Here is a 25956-nt window from a genome sequence, read left to right on the forward strand (position 1 = left end):
TGTATTTGATAACTATAAACACTTTATTTGTACAGTATATAAAAATATAGGAACAAAATACAATTTACAGAAAAATATAAAGTTAAGCAGAGATCTTCTCAGTCTCATTTTTAAGAGGGAAGACAAACAGGGTGATGCTGCTGTGCAGAAGATAAAATTATCCTGGCAATTTAAGCAGTGGCCCTAAACAGGATGGATAGTGCTTACCACAGCCAGAGGGACATGATCCCGGCATAGGAAGCTTGTCCTGCAGCTTCCACCATCATTGCGAGGCAGCTTTCCTTAAACCTAAGGTGAAACCTAAGTCCTCTCTCCTGGTCAGACCTGGAGATGAGTGTTCTCACACCCCGCAGTAAAGTTATGGTAAGGGTGCCAAAAACCCACTGCACCTGGCCACCCCTGACCTGCCAGGCTCAGATTTATGGCAATCAGCACACCCGTGGCACATCTGCCCACAACTACCACGGGAAGCTGTGACTCGCTGGTGAGCTGGCAACAATGACTTCAGAAAGGCAAAAGGTCAGCGAAAGTGAGCTCATGAAATCCCTGAGTTTCCACCAGTTCCTCAAAAGGGAAAAAAAAAAGAAAAAGCCCCAGCTAAAACCTCAAAAAGCAGCCAGGATTCTTTCACAAGGCTGTTCTGGTGTGTTGCTGTCTGTAAAGAAGGACACCAAGGACTGCAACAGCCAACATCACAAGAATCATCCTCTCTACCTCTGCTTCTGAGCTTAGGCTCATTTTCCACAGCCAGACTGCTCAAGTTTCTTTGTGCACAAAGCAGGGAAGAGAAGGGGAAGTAAGATGGAGCAGAGAATTAAGGAATTAGTGCAAATGATATGCTCCTGAAAAAAACAAAACACACAAAAGAAGGTTCTCTGTAGATTTTCCAAGCCTGTTCTCTCCATGGCCACCAACTAGGGTCTGTTCTCAGCAGAGAATCACTGCCAGCTGACCCTAGGCCTTCCACAAGAAATACTCCCCAAAGCATTGATCCTGCTTTCACAGCGAGTCTCAGCCATGCCAGCGAGATGCCAGTGCTGCCAACACTGATCACAGTGGCACTCCACGAGAGGGTGCAGTGGAAGCCTCAGATCTTCAAGTTCCTCTTATTTTGTTCATCTCTAGAAGAGATTTGCATGTCCTTGTGCTGAATCCACATTGGGAAAAAAGTGCAGCAACACACACTAGAGATGGCCCAAGAACTTCTGCTGTGCTGAGGCGGCTTGTGGAGTCTGACTGAAGAACATTGACCAAAGGAAAAACAAGGGCAGACTTAAAAAGGAAGATGGAGGAAGAAGGGAATTGCTCCAGGCACCAGCACATCCCAAGGCCTACCGTCTATCAGAGAGGTGCAGGAGTGGTCCCAGTGTCCTGTAAGCACCACATGCAGGATGGCCGAGCCTGGGACAGAACACTGTGGAGAGGGGTTTTCAGCAGCATATTTGGGCAGCACAGGGATCACTCTCATTGCCACTTGTAGATTTTCACTGACTTCTCAGTCAGAGTAGCCAGGAGGTGGGTTTGGTTCACTTCCATGGGGCAGATATCCAGCACAGGCAGGTCAGCCTGCAGCTTCTGCAGCAAGGAACCACTGCCAGCATCCCAGAGCTGTGGGACAGACAGACAAGGTCAGAGGCTGCAGGATTCTCCTCTCTCATCCAAACCACAGCTTGCTTTCTAGAGAAAAAGACTTTCCTCAAGTTACTTATAGGACCCTTCTCTGCTCTCACACCCTGCTTGGATAGTCTTGGATAGACATACAGCACAGTGTCAGCCTGACTGCCGTCTCCTTCCACCTAGATTCATGAGCTCGCTTGTAGCCTGTTGTCCACCTTCTGCATCTAAGCTGCTTTTCCACATAAAGGACAACCCTTCTCCTCATTCCCCAGAGCCTGCCTCCAGCCCTCAGCACCTAATATGTTAGCTGTGTCAGCAGGTCTACTACACCACTGACAGCAGCTGGCCGCATGCCCAGCTATACTCCTCTGTTGGACAATAGGGCCTGGCTGCCCACCTCCCTTCCCAGAGAAGGACTCCAAGCATCCCAGGCCTTGGCCAACACAAAGTATCTCATGCCACACTTATATAGTGACAGGTACAACAGACCAGCACACACAGGGCAACTCCCACCAAAACACAGCCTTCCTATGACTGACAAGTTCTCTCTCTCCTAAGGATTGCAATAAAACCCTTCCCCCACACAGAAGGAACCTGAACTACCATGGCAGAGTTGGAGGCCTCATCACCAGCACACACGAAGACGCTGCCATCCTCCTCTGGGCTCTGGAAAATGGCATTCTTGGTCAGCAACTTGCAAGTGGGCCCCGCACTGAAAGTCTGAACAGGGTTAGAAGAACACACCACATCTTCTGAGGCCTCCACTCGTGGGCTGCAGGTCAGTTCCATCATCACACAACGCACACATGGGTTATTTTTACCTGAGTGGAAGAAAGAAAAAAGTAAGCTTTGGAATGTTTCGCGACAGATGAGTTTTACCTGTAGGAATACAAGCAACATCACCCTGCAGCTGCCTCCCTTTGCCGTCAGCCAACTCTTATCTCTGTGCAGATGCTCATTGCTCTAGTTTGGGCAGTGCCCTGGTTTCAGCTGGGACAGAATTAATTTTCCTCCTGGTAACTGCTACAGGGCTATATTTTGGGTTTACACTGAAGGATGTCAATAACAGAGGGATGTTTTGGTTATTGCTGAGCAGTGCTTCAACAGCAACAAGGCTGTCTCTGCTCCTCCCTCTGCCTACCAGAGTGGACTGGGGGGGGTTGGGGGGCAGCTTTGGAAGTTGGGCTGTGAACCAGCAGTTGTGCATGGCCAGCACAGCTGTCCCCAACTAGTCACAGGGCCTATTCCAGACCACAGGACATCATGTCCGGTATAGAAACCGGAGGGAGTTGGCCAGAGGCAGGGCAGATTGCTACTTGGGCATCTCTCAGTGGGTGAGGAGCAACTGCATTGGGCACCACTTGTTTCAGGGTTTTTTCCCCTTTCCTCTTGGGTGTTGTTTTTCTTAATTACTATTATTATATTTCATTCTTCTTACTGTTATTATGTTTTAATGTAGTTATTACACTTGTGCTTATCTTAATTCACAAGTCTTGGGTCTCGCACACATCCTATGGGAGGTGTGGGGAGCGGGAGTGACTGCCTGAGGTTTTGTTGCCAGCTCTTGAACCCCAGGCAGGCAGCTCCTGCATTTCTGCTGTGCCCTCAGCACCAAAGCTGCTCTTGAACTTGGCAAAGAGCAGTTCAGAGGGGTGATGAAACAGGGGGTGCAGAAGCTCGTGGTTCCATACTGGGCCTGTATGTGGCGAGGCAGTGACGTGTGCTGGTCTCTGTCTGGATGTCGATGCACCCGCCGGGTTCCAGCATCAGGTGATGAGGCCGGTAGGAGTTCCCAGCTCTCTGTTCCCAAAAGCAGGCTCCTTCCAAGGTCCCAGCCAATATTCCACCACAGGGCAGCGATGCTGAGGCCATCCGGGGCAGATAGGACAGCGATACCATGGGGCACCTGAAAGCAGGGTTGGTAGGAGTCAGTGCTGAGGGCTGCAGCCATGCCAGCCTTCTGCCTCCTCACACTACAGCACCCATCACTCCAGCCACATGGCAAAGGGAGAGCCTGAAAGGTGGTCCTTCCAGCCAAGAACCCCAAAGGGTTCATCAAGAATAACTGAAATTCAACTTTAAAGGAGCACAGATCTGGTGTGTTTAAATCAGCATTTGATTTCCTGCATAGCAGTGCCAGCATCACACCAATCTAATTTGTCCTTTCCAGATTAAATACTAAGTCCAAAGTAAAGTCTTCTGCTTAGGCTGCACTGGTGGGTCCATTTCAGATCACTGTGTGCCTTAAGAGATGTAGGGGCCAAGCACTCATCCTAACTTATACACACACCACACACCCCTATCAGAGACTGCTCACATCTGTGCTGAACTTGAGTTTTTTTGAACAATAGATTCACCTAAATCAATTTCAACTATTCCAATTGCTGTATTAGTTATGGAAGAAGCTGTGTTTAGCTTAGAGTGTATAAGTGATGTTGAGAGGAATGAAAAATTCTTATGCCATACCTGGACTTCTGAGGGACTAGCTCCTGAACATGAGAGTTGGTGTCTCTCAAGTCGTATATCATGATAGAGCCATTGACCAGCCCGGCGTAGATGTAGTTTGCATCATCCAGGCACCAGCAGCAGCTCCAGACAGGTCGGCCAGCATTGTATGTCTGCACCACGGTATTTGTTGCCAAGCTGCAGAAGAAAAGCAAAGCACTGGCCCATTGCACAAGCATCTACTGATGAGAAAATAGCATAACTGAGGTAAGCAGATGATTGTTTTAAGAGTCTTTAGACAGAAGTATCTCTCTCTACACTGAATTCTGAATTAACTCCTCCTTATTCCAGGCATGACTCTGGGAAATCTGGACAGAATAATCACTTGGATATTGTCAAGTGATTTATAATTCTTCCAGGCCAGTGCTTCTTTTTCCAGATTGTTCTTTGGAGACTGGGAAAGGCAATCTCAGCACAGGGTCTCAGCTGACTTACTGGAAAGAGAAAGCTAAGTGACTTTTCTGGAAACAATTAGGAGAAGCAACTCTAGCATAATTCTGTAATATCCCATATTCCTGAGATCACAAGGCCCACCTCTTCAGATCACATTTCTCAGAATCACAGAATGGTGAGGGTTGGAAGGGACCTTTAGAGCTCATCTAGTCCAAGCCCCTGCTCAAGCAGGAACCACCTTGATCAGGTCACAAAGGAATGTGTCCAGGAGTTTTGAAGACCTCCAGAGAAGAAGACTCCACACCTTCCCTGGCAGCTTGTTCCAGTGCTCCATCCCTCTCACAGTAAATTTCCCCTCATTATCTCCCCCTTTTTACATGAGAAGAACACTGCTTATACCTCAAAATAATCCAGAAGTATCCTTTACAATGTGTGGGTTCTCCCTGGAGATAGTGACTATGCTCAGAACTCCAGAGAAGCAATTGCTACCAAGTAAGCATAATGAGAATAACCACAAAGACAGATCTGGCTGGAAAAGACTAACAGGGAGCATGATATCAGAACAGGGACTGGTTTAAAAAAATAGGAGGAAGAAAATAAGCCACCAAGTCCTGGTGCTATTCTAAACACTCGCAAGCCAGAACAGGACACTTAAAGACTCCTGGGGTAACTCCTTTTGGTAGGATGATTATGAAATCAGTAGCCAGAGAAGAGATGACCAAAGAGGGACTCTTTATCAGATGGAGACTGAAAAAAAGGCTAAAGATACTGCTGAAGCACATGCTTAACTCCAAGACATCCTGGGATCACAAACAAAGACAAGAGGATCTCAAGTTCAAATGCAGGCTACCAGGCAGGGAGAGGCAGATATGGGAGTCAAGCTCCTGAGCAGACACTGCAACGAGGAGCCTCTTTCCCAGTTAAACCATGACAGGAACATCAGTCCCATCAGTTAGAAGCCTGGCACACTGACTTTAGCATCACAGTTCTGTTTAATTTTAACTAGTCCAGTAAATGTTTCAACATGGTAACAGGAAAGCAAGATTCTTTACATTTTTGTTGCAGGATCACATGCATTTCACTGCTTTACTTATGGGAAAGAACTGGGACTAATCAGTCACGTAAGAGCCATGGATCCTCCCTGACCCCAGGCTGACAGTGTGGGAACACATTCATATCACTCAGTCGGAATCAATCAGCCAACAGGAGCAGCTTAAGATAGAAGAGCAGCAGAGTGGCAAGAAAATACATTCATGGGCTGTAAATTCCACCAGGACTGGAGACATTTTTCTCTCAGCCTCTGCGTAATTAAGTTTCCAAGCTGCTGCCCTAAGGCTTTGCTAGCTCTAGAGAACCTGTGTGCCTCTAGCACATGCTCAATAGCACTGGCTATGCATTTCATATCCCAGATGTATTCATATCCCAGATGAATCCATACTCTTCAAGAAGGTGAAAGGCAGAGAAGTCAACATTAGTGCAGGGAAGAAAGCTCCCAACCTAAATACTCCTTGTTTCTGGGTTAGGCCATGAAAGCTCCCATGCTCCATGTTTCTGAGCGGTAACAGAAAACCAAGCAGACAGTACATCTCAGATCTAGACATCAGGCTACAACTTAGCCAACCTGTGTTGAATTACTTGTTTTCTACTGAACTCTCTGCAGGAAAATTATCAAGAGGCAGGTAGCTCCATAACACCTCCAAGTAACAGCTCTGAATGCCCGAACAAGTCTCTCTGTTAGCTCCTGCATTCAGGAAGAATCCTGACAGATCAGATCTCATCTCATCTTTGCAGCATCTTTTGGAAAGCAGAATAGCAAGTGCTGCAAGACATTTTGAGTAAGACTGAACAAAATCCATCCTAGGGTCTTGTAGACAGAACTCCACTGGGACAGGTTGCTCCCCACAGCACAGATCACTCACCTGGTGAGTTTCAGAGTGTTGTCCAGAGCAGCAGAGAGCAGTAAACCATCCCCTCGGCTGCCAAAAGCCAGGCCCCGGATCTGTTTGCTATGGATGGGGATGTACTGACTGCTCTTCAGATTGGCCACACTCATCATCTTAACACCACAACCTGTGGCAGAAAGATAAGGCAGGTTATTGCTAAGCAACAGACATGCAGAACCAACAATTCTGTGCCAGAATCACAATGTCTGCACTGAAGCCTGTGGTGGGATGAATATGTAAAAGTTATTTGCTGTTCTGGATAAGAATTGCCACAAAACATTCTTTAGTTCAAACTGCAACAGGGTTAAATCCTTGAGGATCCTAGCCAGTGACAGCAAATTTGGCATCAGTGTCACAGCTCTTAATACAAGAGCCTGCTGCTCTTTAGCCAGTTTCTTCAAACCATTCTTGCCTAGATAAAAGCACACACAGGATTACATGACTATTTAAGAGAAGTATCACTGTAATGAATGGTTACAGGTGAACTTAGCCTGTGTGCTACAAGGGTCACCACAAAGCCCCCATTCAGAGATCCATTTCCTGGCTCACAAAGCCAGCAAAATAAGGTCAGTGGAATGCAGAAAACAACTCTGTTATGCCTAGACAAGGCATATTAATCTCAAAACCATTCACCAAATAAGGTACCTTTCATCATTCCAAAAGCACTGAAGTACTTGGCAAATAAACAATCTGACTCCTAATGCATCTATTTCATTGAAAAAGCAAGTGGGCACTGGTCCAGATATCAGGTCACCTGTCCCTGGACACAGCAGTCAGACAAAGCCAGGGCTGCCCATGACTTCTTGGCTTCCTATTTCCTCCCTGGGAGACAGCTCTCCCATCATTCCTGTTAAATGGCTTTTGCTTTTTCTTTTTAATTTAAAAAGAGTATTGACAATCCAGCAGCATGTGGTTCAATCTACCCATGGTGTGGGGAGCAGTGTTTTTCCCTCGAGCACACAAAGCTTCTCTACAGGCCCCTTTCAGAAAAGCCACCTTGGTGAGAAGTACCAGACACAGCTTTCACCTTCAGGTGGTCGTGGCACCTCAGCAGAAGAGCCAGAGAGCCTCTGCTATGGCTGCTGGAGAGGTCCCAGGGGATGGGAGCTGCCTGACTAGGCAGAAGCTACCAATGCAGGGGGCCAGATGAACTGTAGGGAGTCCTGTGAGTATTCTCAGTTTACAAGGCAAATGCAAAGATGCAGTGGGTTTGTGTGGGCAGCTTTTGGTAGCAGTGGGCTACAGGGGTGGCTTCTTTAAAAGAGGAGCTGCCAGAAGCTTCCCCTGTATGTGATGGGGTTGGGATCAGTCAGCTCTGAAATGGACCTGTCACTGCCCAAGGCCGAGCCAATTAGTGATGGAGGCAACACCTCTGGGATTAACACACTGGAGAAGGGGCAGAAGATGCTGTGCAGATGCAAAACTGCAGCAGCAGAAAGGAGTGAGAATGTGAGAACAATATCTCCACAGATACCAAGGTCAGTGGAGGAGGAGAGGGAGGAGGTGCCCAGGTACTTCAAGAGATTCCTCTGCGACCTGTGATGCAGCCCCTGGTGAGGCCCTGTCCCTGCAGCCATGGAGGCCACAGAGGAGCTGAGATCCACTTGCAGCCTGTACAGGACGCCACACTGGAGCAAGTGGATGCCCAAGGGAGGCTGTGACCCCATGGGAAGCCCACGCTGGAGCAAGTTCCTGCCAGGACCTGTGAACCTGTGGAGAGAGGAGCCCACACCAGAACAAGTTTGCTGCCAGGACTTGTGACCCTGTGGGGGACTCAGGCTGGGACTCACGAAGAGCTGCACCCCATGAGAAGGACTCACATTGGAGTGGTTCATGGAGGACTGTCTCTAGTGGGAGGGACCCCACACTGTAGTAGTGGAAAGTGAGGAGGCCTCTCCCTGAGAAGAGGCAGTGGCAAAGTCCATCTGTAACCCCCATTCCCCTGTGCTGCTGAGGGGGAAGAGGTAGAAACCCAGGAAGAAGAGAGGGCTGGGAGGAGGTGTTCTAAGATTCAGTTTTTATTTCTCATTTCCGTACTTGGTTTTGATTGACTGTTAATAAATCAAACCAATTGTTCCCAAGTTGAGTCATTTTGCCCACGATGGTAATTGCTGAATGATCTCCCTGTCACTATCTCGACTCGTGAGCCTTTTGTTATATCTCTCTCTCTCATCCAGTTGGGGAATAGGAGTGATGGAACAACTTGGTGGGCAGCTGGCACCCAGCTAGAGTTAAAGTATCACAAAAGGTCAAGCAGAGAAGCAGGGAGCAAATAGAAAACACATTAACCAGTGAACCCCCAAACCTTGACTTGTTTCATTACCAGGAATAAAAGTAGACTGTGGAGAAGGCTGAGATACCACGAGGCAGCTCAGTGAGTCGCAGTATGCCATCACTCTGCAGTTCCCACTCTGAGACACCACAAAAACCTTTTCCAAATGGTACTTGCGCTGGCTTTGGCTGGTGGGGAGGCTGCCAGGGAGGCAGGGGCGGGAGCTGCCAGGTTGCTGAGAAGAACTCACGTTGTGCTGGGCCACCAGAGCCTTCAGCTCCTGCAAAGGGGAAAAAAAAACCCAAAGAGCTTTCATGCACCACTGGCAATGGAACTTTGTGTTCTAGATGCTCCAACTGTACTTGTCAGATAAAGGGAGAAAACATGGTCCCATCTCATGTTGTTCCCAAAATGCTGGACTTCCAAGTTCACTGACTAGGGCAGTGAGTAATAAAAGCATTGAAATGCTATTTGTAAGTTTCAAATGCAAAATGCAAGGTCTGGCAGAACTTACTCAAAGTCTGTTATTGTATGTTTTGGACCTGTGCAATGGAGGACCCTCAGGCAACACATAAAAGCCAATAACAATTATTACCAGATCAAAGCTGTTTGGAAGAGCACAAAACTGCCAAGTATTATACACAGCTAAACCACAAGAGAAAGTCAATTAAACCCATTTTCCAGAATTTCCAGAATACCCCATCAAAAAATAAAAGCCCAAGTTCCACCACAACGGGTGTTGCAGGAAACAAGTCAGTCTATTTAATGACAATGTCCTTGTTCTTGTAAATCCTGGGCAGCAAATTCCAGGAATGATACAACTTTTAAGAGCTCCAGCCTTGTTTTCTACAACCACCTCCCCTCTCTTCCTCCACCTCAGCTGAGGACTGCTCAAGGATGTTCAGCAGAGATGCGGCCAAGGACAGCTTCCATTGGCAATGGGGCACTGCTACAATTCGTCTTTCCAGAGGAATCAGCAGGGGTGAGGTGGGTATGTGAGTGCTGGCACTGACAACTAAAATGAGTCAACTAAAAACATCCTCCACCTCCCCCAAAGGCACTGTGACCAGATTCTTGTAATCCAAGGGCAAAAACAGACAGTACAGAACTCCTGAGATATTAGAGGGAGTGTAGATATTAAGAAAATTGCTGCTGGCTTTCTTCTGAGAAACACAGATTATGCTTCAAATACTATGTAATTTTTAAACAATTAAGGGCTGCAAGAGTGCTGTTATGAATACATTACAGCAGACTGCACTCTGGCTTCAGGGTCAAACCAGCCACTACCACTGAACTCACACCTAGGCAACGGCAGCGCTTATCAAAGAGGCAAGAGAACAAGGATCAAGCTCTACATTAATACCTGTCATCAAAACATATATCTTCTGCAAACTGCTCAAGAGGAGAGCAACTCTGATATTTGATAGAGGTCTGATATGTTTGGCATCAAGTACATTGCAAACCCTCCAAAGGAATAAAAAAAATAATTAGTTGAAGCTGAAGACTCAAGATGATCCTGTCAAGCAAAGACAGAACAACCTGAGGAGAAAGAAGAGGTGTGGGGTTTGCCAGGATGCTTAGGATGGAAGCTGTGGCCTTGGGCTTAGAGTAAGCAGTCAGTAAAAACACAGGTAACTTCGAGAAATACATTTTTGATTAAAAGTCACTTTCTTCTAAGGCAGGAGGATACCACCCACCACCACTGAGGATCAGAAGGGTTTAAAATGATGTGTTGCTTTAGAGCTCTAGTTTAACAAACTCTCCTTGTCACCTGCACTCAACATTGAACTTGTGCACAAGTCATTAAAAAGGACTACAAGGACTATTAGTACAATGCTTGCATTGAAACACAAGGAACAAAGCCAGCAGAATCAGGAAGTCTTGGAAACACATTACCAAGGTGATTAAAAATGTTGTACTGCAGAAAAAAGTTGCCCTAATTGTGTTCAAAAGAACACTCATCTAGTAATACGAGCCTACACCTTCCCTTAGGATGTGATGTGTTTTCCTGATGCCTGGTGTCAACCAAGGGCCTTGAGGGCACTCTCCTTTGCACACCTTGCTGTTGTAGGATGTGTGAATACAGTCAGAGGTTGAGGACAGAAGAAGATACCCAGCAGAAATCTTCCTGAGGAGCATGCATGACAAATGAAAGCAGGAGAACACAATGGATAGGAAAGGAAAGCCACCAGCTACAACAAATTCAGGACAGGTTTCAGTATTAGGTTACAGTCATAGTAGTTGATGGGAATTTTTAAAGGCAAAAGGCAGTTATCAGAGGACTAACACTCTCTGGCCATGCTCTCACCAACCTCTTGCAGAAGCCAGGCCTGCTCTCCTGCCCTGCACAGCCCCAGCCTGGCACAGGGACTGCACAGCCTCGAACTGCAGTGCAGCACCACAGGCATTCCCCTTCAAAGGGACACACAGTATTTTTAATGGGCTTCACCAGAAGTAACAGCTGAATGAAATGTCACCTTTTACTCTTCCAGATCTTCCCCAGACATCAGCTGGAAGTGAATGCACAGGTCACAAAGATGAAAGATTCTCATGCAATAAAACCATTAGTCTAACATAGGGAGGTTAGACTGGATATTAGGATAAACTTTTTCCCTGAGAGGGCTGTCAGCCCCTGTGCCAGGCTGGCCAGGGAGCTGGGGGAATCTCCAGCCCTGGAGTTATTGCAAAGCTGTGGAGCTGAGGTGCTGAGGGCCATGGGTTAGTGGTGGGCTTGGCAGAGTGAGAGGACAGCTTGGACTCTACCTTAAAGATCTCTTCCAACCCAAGTGAATCTATGATTTCTAAAAGGTGTTGGGTTCACAAGTTTTTATTGGTGTTTTGTCATCCAATTATTTTCTGATGCTCTGAAAAACCTGTTTTAAAAAGCCTTCCCAACAGCTCATGCAATATAAACTGACCTCTACAAGGCTCACAAGTATACTTGCTTTCTCCCCCACAACAGCATGCAATCTCCTGCTATTTCCCTGCCAGTCCTCCCTTTACTGCTCCAAAACTAGAGCTACTGTTTCCCACTTGAAAAAACAAGTCTCCTTCCCAAGCTGTTAATGCCAGAGATGATTTGCTTATCATTAGGTTTTTACTGAGCATTCTGGCAGATTCAGGAGTACTGCAGTAGCTCCCATCTGATTCCCAAGTTTTCTGCTCAGAAAGGGAAAACTTTATACAAAAGTAAGGCTTCATAATCCCCCTTCCAAAATGCAAGTCTGAACCTGCTGTGTAGCATATGGCTCAGCATAGCACATGCTGCAAGCTCACATATACAAACAACATGGTGAGAATTCTCTTCCAGAGCTTTACCCAGCCAGCCACTCATTCTCCTCTCAAGTTTCTTTCCTCAAACTTTCCTATAACTAAAGACTTAAAAAGCATCCCTTTTCATCTTAGCATCTTAAATACTTCCAGAACAAAAGCACAATGGACCAGATTGTTAATGGACAGGAGCAGGGAAAAATGCATAAACCTAAAGAAAGGTCATAGCTAGTGAGGGGACTGCTGATGAGGCAGCTCAGGTGCATTAGCAACACAAAAGGGTTCACACGTGGCATTTGTCTTCTATAAGACTTCAGCCACCAGGGTTTGAATGTAATCAGTGAACACCATAACCATGCCAATGAGCTCTCTGCATCCTGCACACCCTCAAAGTGTAGGCACACTGCACACAGTTCTGTGATCCCACAGCACTTTGTTTTCTCTATTGCCTTCTAGCTCTGTATGCCACTTCAACACATTCTCTTGGGCTATCAGTAACACTGCTTGCAGAAAAGACCAGGGCAATAGATTCAAGATGTATCAAGGCAAGTTGAGATCAGACCTTGTGAAACAAAGGATTAGTTAGCGAGGCTGGTCAAACAGTGGGATGTTCAGAGAGGACATGTGATCTGTTTGCATACACTGAACACCTGGTGCAATGTGCCCTGAAAGTTACCCAGCTAGGGCTGGCTTAGGAACCTCCAGGGGTCCCTGGCAACTTAAATTATTCAGATTTATTAGGCACACACTCTAAACAGAACCATAGTCATAGAATTATTTAGGCTGCAAAAGACCTTAAAGATCCTCAAGCCCAACCATTACCCCAGCACTGTGACAGCCACCACTGAAGAGTCAGTCTCTCAGCCCCACAGCTTTAGAATCCCTCTAGGGATGGGGACACCACCTCCCTGGGCAGCCTGTGACACGGCTTGACAACTTTTTCCATGAAAAAAGTTTCCATAATCCAACCTAAACCTCCCCTGGCAAAATCTCAAATTGTTTTGTCTTGTCCTGTCACTTGTTATTCAGGAGAATAGACCCATGCCTCTTCAGCCACAGCCACCTGTCAGGGAGTGTCAGAGAGGGCTCCTGTCTCCCCTCAGCCTCCTCTTCTCCAGGCTCAACACCCCCATTCCCTCAGCCCCTAGCCAGCACCCTTGTGCTCCAGCCCCTTCCCGAGCTCAACTGCCCAGCTCTGGCCACGCTGCAGCCCCTCAGTGTCCCTCTGGCCCAGCACTGAACACAGTCCTGGAGCTGCAGCCTCTCCAGGGCCCAGCAGAGGCACAGGCACTGCCCTGGGCCTGCTGCCACACCAGTGCTGATACAAGCCAGGATGCCATTGGCCTTCTTGCCCACCTGGGCAATCAGGTGGTATTCCAGACCTCCTGCTGATTTTCTGCTCCTCCACAAGCTGTTTTACTTTCAGTTTATTCACAGTAAAAACAAGCAACTTAAAATTGCTTCCAGCATTCACATTAACCACTCCAGGACAGTGACGGATGCAGTATAAATACTGAAATAGAGCTTAAGGAACACAGGGTAGTTAATCTTTATAACATGTGACTCCAATTCCATTAGACTGGATACTCTATCATTTAACATCAAAAGAATTGCAGGAGGACATCATGGACCTGCAGTTTTATCTTACTCACATTTGCCTTAAGCCAAAGTTTGAAGTGGATCAATTTTCTTATTAGTTCTGATGAGCATATAGCTTCATGCAGGAATTCAGGCAAGCTATTTATACAACCTTATTTTACATCACACAGGAAGAACACAGCAAGGAGGATGTTGCCTCATGAACAGACACAAATAGCCAAAGCTACTAAAAAATCCAGAAGTAGAGAAAAGCATAAAATTCAGTTACTAGACAGTGAGAGATTAGATATCATCTACTTAATACAACAAAAAGTAGCTAACTGGCTATGAAACAGGCTCTTGGAAAACCAAGCACTGGAGGAACATGGCCAGCTGTGAATCCACAATTTGGAATTCTGCAAAAAGAGCTGTGATGTGTTACCAAGAAAAAAAAAAAAAAATCACAGTATTGCATAACCCAGAAAGGAAACAGTCATTTAGCAACCAGTCATTCATTTCCATTAATCTGTAGACCAAGGGGACAGGAGTGCCTCTCAGCAGCTGCTCAGGCTGTGCACACAGCCTACCCCATGGACAGACCAGGTCTCATGGTATCAAAAGGTGCTTCAGTAGAACGTTGGCTGACTTTCACCACAAAATTAGGTGGTGGTTTTGTGGTTTTCTTTTGGTTTTACAAATAGCCATACCTATTCAGACTTGACAAGGCTCTTGACTAGCTAGTGATAAGAGCTCCCATTACAGGTTTACTATAGAGATTTTCAAAGCTTATTTCAATGCAGCTAAGAGAAAGATGATGAGAGTAGGTTTGATGCTGTATTACCAGGCCTTTCCACAAAATCTGAGGAGGAACCAAGAATATCAGCAGCCAAGAAACCCTACTGCTAAGCTGTACTTCCAACTGTGAGATGCACAAAAAGAGGTCAGTGTTTATGTGAAAACACCAGCCTGGGATGTTTAGGATACTCCTGATGATTCAACAATTGAGTTTATTAAATCTTGCTGCTTATTAAAACTGGAAGCATGTCTTCTCTAAGGGAATATGCAAAAGATAGGCTGAAGATAAAGGGAATCCTCTTAGTAGCATGAGACTCACCTGAACTTGCCTGCGGAGTTTGCTGCATTCGTCTGTCAAAACCTGCAGCTGGAGACGGCTCTGTGCCGATTCCAGCTCTGCCTGTCTCCGCAGCAGCTGCTCCTTCTCTAAAGAGCTGGAGGAACAAGAGAAGAACAATCCTTAGGAAGGGAGATTATCTAGGATGCTTCTCTGGACTGTCAACTCTTATCCTCAGATTTCACAAGACTTGTTCAGGTAAATTCACAAGTAACAGAAAATCTGGTGCCACGCTCACCCAGCACATTCACCTCGAGATGTTCTCGGTTATGCAACTGTACTGAATGACTCACTCAAGTATTTGTTCACAGAAACAACAGCCTTTCTCCTCACCCTCCCCAAAGGTACTAATTTAGCAGAAAAGAGTGAAAGAGAAATCATTTTTTTTCTCTAAAGAAATGGTTTAGCAAATTTTATCCCCCCAATGTCCATATAATGAACCATGTCAGTAATGCAGCAAGTCAGAACACAGCAAGATCTTCAAGCTTGTTTCTACTACCAGTAACTGATCTTATACTTCAAAGAAGTTACAGCTGTATCAGAAACAGCCAGTGCTTTTGAAAAAGAAATCTGATTTATCAGCTGTTTTGCAGTGTCAATCCAGTTAAAGAAGTGTGCCCCCTCTAAAAGACACAAACACCATCAGACTATGGCAATCTGGACAGAAGAGATTTTTCCCTTTGTGACAGTTACTCCTCAAACGTTTCTGCTTATCATCAGGATAGTCAGGTTTCTTTTGAAAGACAGCATTGAAAAAAGGGCAGTATAGTTAGAGGCATGTGAAGACAACCCCAATTAAATTCTATCTACAATAAGATTCAGGAGAGCTAATATCTCCAGCCTTTTATTTAAGAATAGTATGTGTGACTGAAATAGCACCTTACTGAAAAGAAACCAGTCCCTATTTTCATACCTGCTTTTCCTTTTTTCAATACAAAGTCTACATTTGAGTTGGAGGGAGCAGAGTCATAGTAATGCTTGCTGACCTTTTGTAAGCAAAGCAGCATGAAGAATTTGACAAAGCAAAAGATGGAAAGTAATTCTGTTTAACACACACAGAAGAGATGACAGAAAATGTCAGCTCCTCATCCCCATTGCATTTTGAACTATGCCTCACTTTTCTTATCTAATGATGAATTAGCAATATACAGCTTTTGGCAACAGCTCTGCATGCTCTCCCATCAGGACATTTCAGGATAGCTTTTGCCATGTTAGTGCCACAAAGCACAAACTGAAGAGTTCTGTTCCAAAAGAAATTCCTTCTTCCAGGTGAGACACACACAACCCAGCAAAGCCTTGGTTTGCTAAGCCAACCAGACCCCTGATATCCCCAAGGGAATGCACAGATTGCTTTAGGCAATACAAGAAATGAAAGCAAGGAGCAGATGCCAGACTGGAGCTTTCACTGGCCTGCAGCCAGCAGGTTGTGTCTTTCCATGCAGGGCCCCTACCTTTTCATGCGCTCCTGCTCACTGGTGTCCAGCGCTTTCAGCGTGCGGGCGTACAGGATCACAATGTCAGAACGTTTTGCTTTCTTATTGCACTGAAATAAAAAGACAAATTTGACTTCATCTACAGGAATTTCACTGCCCAAACTATGCAAATCACAAGGTAATATTTTAAAAAACCCTCGTAGCTTTGAAGGGAGGGGTTGTCTACTTGAAACAAATGCACAAAGCCACAAACACACTACAGCGTGAGTGTAAGACACTCCCTCATACGGACACCAGAGCTCTCAGGGGGGCTACAGCACTTTAGATTGTGCATCCTGATGCAGCTTGAATACACACAGCTCCTTGCATCCCACTACATTTGTTCTGCTAAAGCACCAGCAACACAGCATGGTCAGGTCAGCTGATGACAGGAGGTAGGGAATCAAAGCAGGGGAAAAAGGTCTGAAACCAAACATCAGCTCAAACTTGATTTTGAAAACATCAAGACTGGCTGCTTAACCAACAGACAAGGCTTTAGGAACCCCCAAGGGAACTCCCAACCCTGCTACTTACACATTACACTCCTTTAATCAACACTCCTATAGGCCAAATCCATAAAAGCCTTCCAGCATCAGTATCAAACACTGACATTCCACTGATTTCAGTGACACACTGTCGTGGGCTTCCACGGCCAGGTTTTGGTAGCAGAGGATGGTTTCTATCCATCAATTTCTGGGCCCATAACCCAGAACTTACTGTTTTCACTGCAAGCTTACTCTTTTGCAAATATACTTTATTGCTCAAAAAAAGTGGCATTGAAGACTCAAATAAGTAACCTCTGTTGAACTAAATTAGTCCATGTGCTTAAAATGCAGATTCCTCTATTATTTAGTAGCACAAAGATATCATGGGCAACAATTTCACATCAGACAGCCCTCCTCCCTTTGCTAAGAGCTGCCTTGTGGAACAGTAAGTGGCTAACACAGCTCTCCTGGCAGCAAGCAGCTGCCCCTGGCAGGATCAGGAATGCTGCAGTTTCACAGTGACTTGCAAGAGCCACTTAGTATACAGAGCACCATGCACAATAACGCCATGCTAGTCCATCAGAGAAGGCCCAGACATAAAGATAGCAACCAACAGTGAAGGGAAGATGATTTAGTTGCAAGGTTTTCTCCAGAGTTCTCCCAGGACACTTTCAGTAATTTCATCACTGAAGGAAAAAGAGGGACCAAGAACCCCTTACAAGTTGTTTGGGCAGTCACAGAACTCCAAAGAGCAAAGGTGCTGAGAAGGCCTTTGAGAATTCTCTCTGGGCCTGGAGTGGGAGAAAAGTGGGTGGAATTGATAGGGGTAAGAAAAATAGGGTTTGAGTCTTTGCTACAGCAACAGTGATTCTTCAGGTCTAATCACAGTGCATGTCAACAGGAAGTTTCTTGTTGAGAGAAGGGAATCCTGCACAAAGTCAAGCAAGACTATGGAAGCTCTCAAAATAACAAAGCCAAAAGAAATCCTGGGCTTCCAGCCACCAAGTCCAAGAGCAGCAAAACTCAATCCTATTTACAAGGTGCTCATTGACCTATTTTTGTCAACATTCCTTTCTGGAGAAAAGTAGAAAGGAATAGAAGTGTATTCCAGAGAACAACAGACATAATTGAAAGGAATGAATATTAAACATGGAAACAAAAACAAACAGCACCTTAAAAAGCAGACCTACACGTGCAAATGGACATTACAGGATGTAACTTGTTTCTCAGTTCATTCCCTGCAAGCTACCTAAACAATCTGGCCTGCTTCAAGGTTGCAAAAGCAGATGCAGTTCAAAATAGAAGATTAACCAGCTGCAAACAGTTCTCAAACAGATTTCTTGTCCAATAACATCTTCTTTATGTTTAGTTAATTCCTTCTAGGAATCTGTCTCCCATTCCCACACTCCAGGATGACAGTGCAGTGTTCTGAGACCAGTTACAGGCTTTGCACTTGAACTCTACAACTTCTGGAGTCTGCTACTCACAAATGCTCTGCTTCACAGAGAAAAGTCAGAATTCTCTCTTTAATGCAGTGTTAGTTGTTCTGGGCCCAGTTACATCAAAATAATGGTGACAGTTATTGCTGACAGAAGGCAAAAAGGAACTCTTCATAAAATCATTATGGAAAAGACCTTTAAAGATGATGAAGTCCAACCACTCACCTCACACTGCCAAGCCTATCACTGAACTATACCATGTATCTTAGCATCTCATCAGTACACCTTTTCAATATCTCCAGGGATGGGGACTCCACCACCTCCCTGGGCAGCCTGTGCCAATGTTTAATAACCCTCTAGGTGAAAATGTTCTTCCTTCTCTCCAATCTAAACCTCCCTGGTGCAACTTGAGTCCATTCCCTCGTGTCCTTCTCTCCAGTAATGAATGACAGAGATCAACCTCCACTTCACTACAACAGCCTGTCAGGGAGTTGCAGAGAGTGCTCATGTCTCCACTCAGCCTCCTCTTCTCCAGCCTGAACATCTCCATTCCCTCAGCCCTTCCCCAGCACACTTGTGCTACAGCTCCTCCCCCAGCTCCACTGCCTGGCTCTGGCCACGCTCCAGTGTCCTTCTGGCAGTGAGGGGCCCAACACTGAACACAGCCCTTGAGCTGCAGCCTCACCAGGGCCCAGCACAGCATGCCCTTGGCCTTCTTGTCCACCTGGGCACACTGCTGGCTCATGTTCACTGGCTGTTGATTAACAAACCCAGTCCCTTTTCCACAGGACAGCTCTCCAGTCACGCATTCCCAAGCCTGGAGCATTGTCTGATTTTGCTGTGGCCCAATACATGCAGCAGCTCCAGCAACCATATGTGCAGCAGAAGTTACACACTTTAGTGTCCATTTTACCTGAGGGCACTTCCCTGCTTGTCCCTTGAGCCACCTCTCAATGCAGGTGTAACCAAACAGGTGCCCACAGCGCAAGGCTGACAGACGGTGGTCCCCAGCATTGGTCCATTGCTCAAAGCAGATTGCACAGGTGTCCCCTTCCTCCTCTTCCAGTGGCACCACAGGAACTGATGGTTCCAGTTTCTTTAGTGGAGTTCTCTAGGATTGAAAATTTTAAAAACACATGTGTTTTTTCTTACAGAGAGATGCAGCATTAACCATATTTACTTCATCTCCAAAAGCATTTAGGTCACCTTACCTGCTTTTGCTGGACTTCAGCCTCTTCATCTTCCTGACTTCCTTGTTCTGCAGGAGCTTGAGACAAAGCCTGAGGTGGCTCTGCTTGGATCTGACTGGAAACTAAAGAAAGTACTGTTAAATGGACTAATATATAACAGGAGGAAAAGGAGTTCTTGACTGGATCTGAAAGCATTGGGGCACGAGATAAGCAGTACAACAACAGCACAAAGCTTCAGATCAGTGTCCTGGATATTGGAGGTCAGGTAGTCTGTGTGGAAGTCCTTCTATTCACCAGTGGTAGTGCTGAAGAACTTCATAGTTTCTTTTCTAGAGAACAGCAAAATTTCAGTGAAAAAGCAGAGGTCTTTTAAGGATAGCAATTCTTATCAGGATTTTCTAACCTGCTAGAAACAAGCACATCTGTATACAGGTTAGGCTGATGTAAGGCTAGAACCCTGCATCGTTATGCACAGAGAAAAACAGACACCAGTATGCACAAGTTATTTTGCCAAGGAATCCAAGCATGCATACTTAATGTGCCAAGAAAGCATTTACCATATGCTATCTGTCCATTCACCCTAACTTAAGCAGTTTTCCAAACAGTAGTTGGCCAAACTACCAATGCTGCTGGGCCATATGTTTTTGTGGTGGGCCTCTGTTAACCCTTCTGTTGAATACAGGCACATGGAAATGCTACACTTGGATTACCACCACTAGTATACTCAAAGAGCAGCAGAAATGATGGTGTCCCCTCTGTCTCCTGATAAAACAAGAGTTATCAGTCACATTTAGTACTTGAGGCAGGTATTCTCAATCCAGTAGAGAGACATCACCTAACCCTGGCTAACATCAGTGAAGTTCTCAGCCTCTGTGCTTCTGGGCTGAAGAGAAATTAGTAGTATATAAGGAAAAGAGACCAGAGAATTCCAGCAAACCTTACAGAGAGCCTATGTTCACATAGTATGAGACAGCACTAGCTCAGAACAAGTGAAGACAGTTCAGAAGGCACCTCATAAATGTACCCTGAAAAAATGGTGTCAGGGTGGGCTGGCCAATCAAAACTAAAGCTAAGGGCAGACTGAAGTATAAAGACATTCCTTAGAGACCAAATTAAAAAGAACAACCTTGTTCTCATATTCTCTGGGCATCAATAACCTTGACTAGCAAGTTAACTCCTTGTCACTTTTACATATGTTCATCACAAATCATGTTACCAAAGTGCATGGCAGCCTGTGAACACAAGTCTAGATAAGGGATTGCCAGCCAGAAAAAAAGCTGAGGAAAGAAACAGACAAACAAAAAGCCCACCGTCCTAAAAATCTCTACTTCCTCAGCCAAGTGTCACAAGAAGTTAAAGGGATGAAGAGAAAACTCTAAACTGAAGCAGGTTGAAATTGCAAATCATTAAAAAGATACTGAATTGGATCCTTCTCTGGAAGTTGATCAGCACTGCTGATCTCCAGAGATCTCTTCCATAATGCTCCTTGATACAGAACAGCAGAAATGTGCTAAGTACTCATCTCTAAACTAAGTTATTCTGAAGTTTTCCAGGATTATTTAGAAGCAGCATCCTGCAAACAGCAAAATGACTGTATTTAACATTATGGCAGTAATCATCCATCGCTGCTACTGCTCTTTGGAGCTGTTTGCCAGAAAGCCTCATGCAACCTGCTCCCATCAGCTGCAGGCAGAACAATCCTTTAGCACTGTCTGGTGTGAAGGTCACAAGGATTTCCCCACTGAATTTTGAAACAGTAAGATGAGTTTCTCAAATCAGTCTCTACACAGTTCCAATTATAGCACAAACCTTCTGAGCCAACTGCTGGAGGCATCTCCTGGGCTGACAGAGACAGCGGTGCTGCAGCCTCCCCCGCTTCCTCCTCCTCCTCCTCAGCAGAAGTGCTGCTCTCAGAGTCACTCACTTCTATTGTTTCATCTGAGCTGTGTTCCTGGTTGTCCCTTGCAAGATGTGAGGGTGCCAGATGTGGAACTGTAGCTGGCTCTTGGGTCCTGCTGAGTTGAAAGTAACTGCTCAGTGCTGCCCTGAGTCCAGAAAACAGAGGAAAAAAAAAAAAGTCGAAGTTATTTCAGGCAAGCTAAAGGCTCAGCATGTTTCTCCACACTCATTTGCAGTAAAATTCTTAGGCTATGACTGCAACAGGAAAGTGTCAAAACTATTGGGACAGACTTTCTCAGGGAGGGTGGCAGTCCCACACAACTGCCCACTTTATAAACATCATCAGCAGTATCACACAGCAGCTACTCACCTGGCTCAGCTCAAAGAATATCTCCCTCTCCTTAAAACAAGAATATCATCATCTTTAGGGGTGAGGTGGTGGGGTTGGGAAGACAAGAAGTGACAAAGACACAAGTATTGTCCACTACTAGCCTAAGGAACTCTGAACCAGTACTTATGACTCTAACTCTGACCTGCTTCCCAAAGTCACTGATAATACTAGATGCACGAGACCTGTATCAAATCCATTGACTACTTTGGGCCTAGTCTGTGCACTGTCCTGCTTTTCTACTAGAACTTCATGCCTGGATTAAAACATTCTCTCCTCTCCCCCCATCAGTTTAGCTATCATCTCAATTATCCTCCAGATTCAAGGGAGAAGCTTATCAGTTTGCCTTCTAGCTCTTAGAACTCCAGTGACCTTCACACACAATCCAAGGGCAAACAGTTCAGTTGTGCTTAATCACTTGGGAAGAGTGCTTGGTCTCACTGATTTTAAAGTCAATGCTCCAGGTAATTGTAACTTCACTCTTGGCATTTACAAAAGCTACTAAGACGAGACAGAAAGCAAACAAGCCAGAAATGGGGATGTCTCTCTGGCTAAAGAGCATCACCCTCTAAACCCATTACAAATGGTATTAAAACATGACTTTTTACTTTCTTTGCCTGGAGGTAACACACACGCAACCCTCACCACCCCAAAACACATTAGTTTAAGTTTGTGAAAATCTCTGCAGCAATTGTCACCAGAAAACCAAATCAGGCAGTCACCATATCAAAGGCGAAACACAAACAGGAGCACAAGCTCCCCTGAACTAAATGCTGTTTGCAACTGCCAAGAGCCAGCACTGCTCTGGAGCACTACCATGAATCCAGCAGAGCAGAAGCTCCACAAGCAAGATGGAAAGCACAGAAGGGCTCAGGGGTCAATACCACCACTGCCAACATAGGAAATGGGGGATTCACTTAACAAGAACAAGGATCCTACCAGAAGAGAACAGAGAGGCAGACTTCATAAGAGTGCAGTTCAGACCCCACTTCATTTCTGCTTTACCTGGTGCTGATTGTCCTCTGGGAACCCCCAATCCTCTGCTGCCTGCGAGCTCTCCTCATTCGCGGCTGCTGCATGACTGGCGACACAGGCGGTGGCTGGTACAGACTGATCGCCCCTTGCAGCCTCTGCAGCCCGCTGAGAGCCGAGGCAGGGCCCAGTAGCACGTCAGGCTGGGCAGCTGCCTCCCTTGTACCAACACTTGGTATGCCAACAGCCTCATCAGCAGGAAGAACTGTACCACTGCCTCTGTCTTCACTGAGCACTGGGGCATGGGAGGACAGCGCTGCCTGACTGGAGGGCTCTATGGGAAGCGTCCCAAGGCTCTCTGCAGAGTAACCAGCCACTGGCTGGAGATCAACTTCCATCTCTTCTTGAGCCATTCCTGCAAAAAGTTGAAGAAAACCAGTAGTTACTTACAAGTGTGACTGACAGTAGCACAAATGAGGTGCAGCAGTCAGTGACTACAATAGCCTTTAGAAGTCATACTCCAGACAAAATGTTTCCTTTGGCAGAAGAGCTAGACTCTCCCGCTCCAGGTACATGAGCTGGCAGAGCAGGCAGCACCCTCCCACATCTGGACTCAAAATCTTTGGCTCAACAGCAGCTAGCACCAAAAGCACATAGCAACATTGACTTCAGTGAGCCTTGGGATGAATATGGCAAGTGAAGGATTTCTTGCTGACATCATTTACCTGCCAGAAAATTCACATGGATCTTGGAGAACAGAGTTTAGAAATATTTGAGAGCTTCCCCACAATGAGCAGCACTGCACAAATACAACCTGAAACAAGCTCCACAATGCAGTCCTTTGTTGCCTCACTCTTAGGCAGGGGGATTATTTTCAAGTTTCCTTGAATAAAATTCTACTACAACAACAGATGACTGCAACCTTCACTCAGCTCACCTAACAGGCCTTCCAGGTACTTTACATCCACCACTACCACACAAACCCAAAAGGGATATCACAGCAGAACCCCTGACCGAGTCTCAGGTTACCTACAGCAACAGCATTTAGAATCATCGAAGCATTACAGTTGGAAAAGACCTTTAGGATCGAGTCCTACCAGTTTCGTCACACTGCCAGGTCCATCACAAAACTAACCCATGGCCCTTAGCAACTCAGCTTTGCAATATCTCCAGGGATGGGGACTCCTCCACCTCACTGGGCAGCCTGGGACAGGGCCTGACAACCCTCTCAAGGAAAAAGCTCCTGTCATTCATTACTGAAGAGAATGACCCCCACCTCACTACAGCCTCCTGTCAGGGATTTGCAGAGAGTGCGCCCATCTCCCCTCAGCCTCCTCTTCTCCAGGCTCAACACCCCCATTCCCTCAGCCCCTACCCAGCATCAGCTTCTTCCCCAGCTCTGCTGCACGGCTCTGGCCATGCTCCAGACCCTCAGTGTTCCTCTGGCAGTGAGTGAGGGGCCCGACACTGAACACAGCCCTCGAGCTGCAGTCTCCCCAGGGCCCAGCACAGGGGCACAATCACTGCCCTGGGCCTGCTGGTTACACTATTTCTGACACAAGCCAGGATGCTATTGGCCTTCTTGGCCACTTGGGCACACTGCTGGCTCATGTTCAGCCAGCTCTCTATTAACACCTCCAGGTTAATTGTCAGCCAGACCCACAGTCAACTGAGACAAGACATAGATGAAACGTGAAGTATATGTGCATCTACATAACTTAAGGATGGTTGCCCACAAACATCTTTGGGATGAAGATCACAGGTTACCTCCTAACTAGAAGTATTATCTAAGGTTTTGAAGAAAAACAGGGAAGACAACAGTCTGTGCATTGCTAATTATTACATTGTTGTCAGCCACCCAATTACAGCACTTTAGTCACTCTGTCCTACAGCCAGTGTTCTAGCACAAAAAGTTCAAGATTGTTTCGTTAATTGAATAAACAGATGTGCAAAAAAACAAAAGGTCTTTTTTTGGAGATGTGTGGATTAAACTCTGTAAGGTGCTGAAGGTTATCCATATTCTCAAAAATATATTCAGGCAATCATAAACCTGAAAGGCTTTGGGAATTAATTATAGACCTTTAGCATCACTTAGAAGCCCAAAGCACACACCAAAACTTATGAGGCTAGGTACTGGTGCAGAGCAAAGGTTGCTGTTAGTACAAAGAACAACCAGAAAACACATACAAGAATGACTAGAGGGAGATGTACTACTGCTCACGTATTTTTACAGACCTTTTAAGAGGTTCTAGCTTATAAGTAATTTTATTAGTTTTATCCTAACTACCCATTCAGTCTAACTTAGGCCAAAATCAGATGTGAGTGACATATCCCATCAGAATAGTCGTTAAGTTCAGTTATCAAGTGCTACTTCTCAGTACTAAACTCATCTTCAAGATAAAATTGCCACCTATAAGCATAAAAGAGCCTTTATTTTTCCCTATAAATTAGTTGAGAGACTTAAAAATACTGCATACATTCACCATTGTAGTTTAAGCAACCCTGGGTATTTAATTGAAACAAAACACTAATATTGGCATTTTCACCATTAAATCTTGGAGATTTCCTGCAATAAGGAAGGGTCAGTGTCTCCAGACAGCTGTCGTCCCACAGGAAACCCCCAGATGGAACATCTCTGCAAATAAGCCTCTTGGTCCCAGATGAGGGAAAACCCGAGAGCTTTCTGAGGCCAGATTCTGGGCAGTAGCTTCATAGGAGGCCCCGCAACACTAACCAGAAGCTGAAGGCTGAAGCACAGGCTTCCTCTTGTGGAAGGTCTCCTCAGCGCACGCCAGGTCGCGCTCTACATCTCCGGGCTCTATTACGCTGCACCTGCATTAACAGAAAGTTAACCGAGAGACCCAAACGGCACCCAAACCGAAGCGCACGCTCCGCAGCCACAGGTCGATCCCTGGCTTTTTACAGGCTTGTTTTAACTGACAATCAGTCACAGACGCGGGGCGGGGCGACGCGGATTTCTCCTGCAGCGGCCGCGGGCACCGCGAGCGCTCGGCACACCGCCCCCAGCACCCCCTGCAGCCCCGAGGCCGAGGCCTCCCGCCGCCGAGGCCTCCCGCCGCCGCCGCCCTGTCCCCGAGCGGCCGGGCCGCGCCGGGACCCCGCGCTGCTCCCCGGCGGCCGGGCGCGGAGCCCGGCGGCGCTCGCGATGCTCGGGAAGGCCAGGGCAGGGGAAGCGGGAGAGGGAAACGAACCGCCCGGTCGGCCGCCGCCGCCCGCTCACCCGCCAGCGGCCTCAACCGCCCCGCTCGAGCGCCGCCCCGCCCCCGCAGCCCCACTGGGTAGCCGCGACCTCTGTGCCCGTCTCTATTGGGCGAGCCGCGGCCGGGGCAGCCTTCTCATTGGCCAGCAGACCTGTCCGTCTATCCTACTGACCAGAGGGT

At 46.4% G+C, this 25956-nt stretch overlaps 1 protein-coding gene across 3 annotated transcripts; it reads right to left on the reverse strand.

The window, feature by feature from the left end:
- Positions 1 to 39: 39 nt before the first annotated feature.
- On the reverse strand, positions 40 to 25823 carry RFWD3 (ring finger and WD repeat domain 3). Of its 3 annotated transcripts, none has more exons than XM_062007423.1 (14): positions 25797 to 25823; positions 25290 to 25387; positions 22589 to 22970; positions 21106 to 21341; positions 19318 to 19418; positions 19020 to 19217; positions 16162 to 16253; positions 14693 to 14807; positions 8782 to 9010; positions 6435 to 6585; positions 4084 to 4260; positions 3309 to 3523; positions 2221 to 2438; positions 40 to 1608 (listed from the first exon to the last, which is right to left on the reverse strand). In XM_062007423.1, exons 3-14 carry the CDS (start codon positions 22966 to 22968, stop codon positions 1465 to 1467), a joined length of 2256 nt encoding a protein of 751 aa, XP_061863407.1. In that variant the 5' UTR covers positions 22969 to 22970; positions 25290 to 25387; positions 25797 to 25823; the 3' UTR covers positions 40 to 1464. The 3 variants fall into 3 exon arrangements, with proteins under 3 accessions (XP_061863407.1, XP_061863408.1, XP_061863410.1); XM_062007424.1 differs by having other exon boundaries at positions 25768 to 25802; XM_062007426.1 differs by lacking the exon at positions 25797 to 25823 and having other exon boundaries at positions 21106 to 21308; positions 25290 to 25547.
- Positions 25824 to 25956: the final 133 nt, after the last annotated feature.

This window comes from Colius striatus, chromosome 14 (assembly GCF_028858725.1).
Source record: "Colius striatus isolate bColStr4 chromosome 14, bColStr4.1.hap1, whole genome shotgun sequence".
In the NCBI taxonomy this organism is placed as follows: domain Eukaryota; kingdom Metazoa; phylum Chordata; class Aves; order Coliiformes; family Coliidae; genus Colius; species Colius striatus.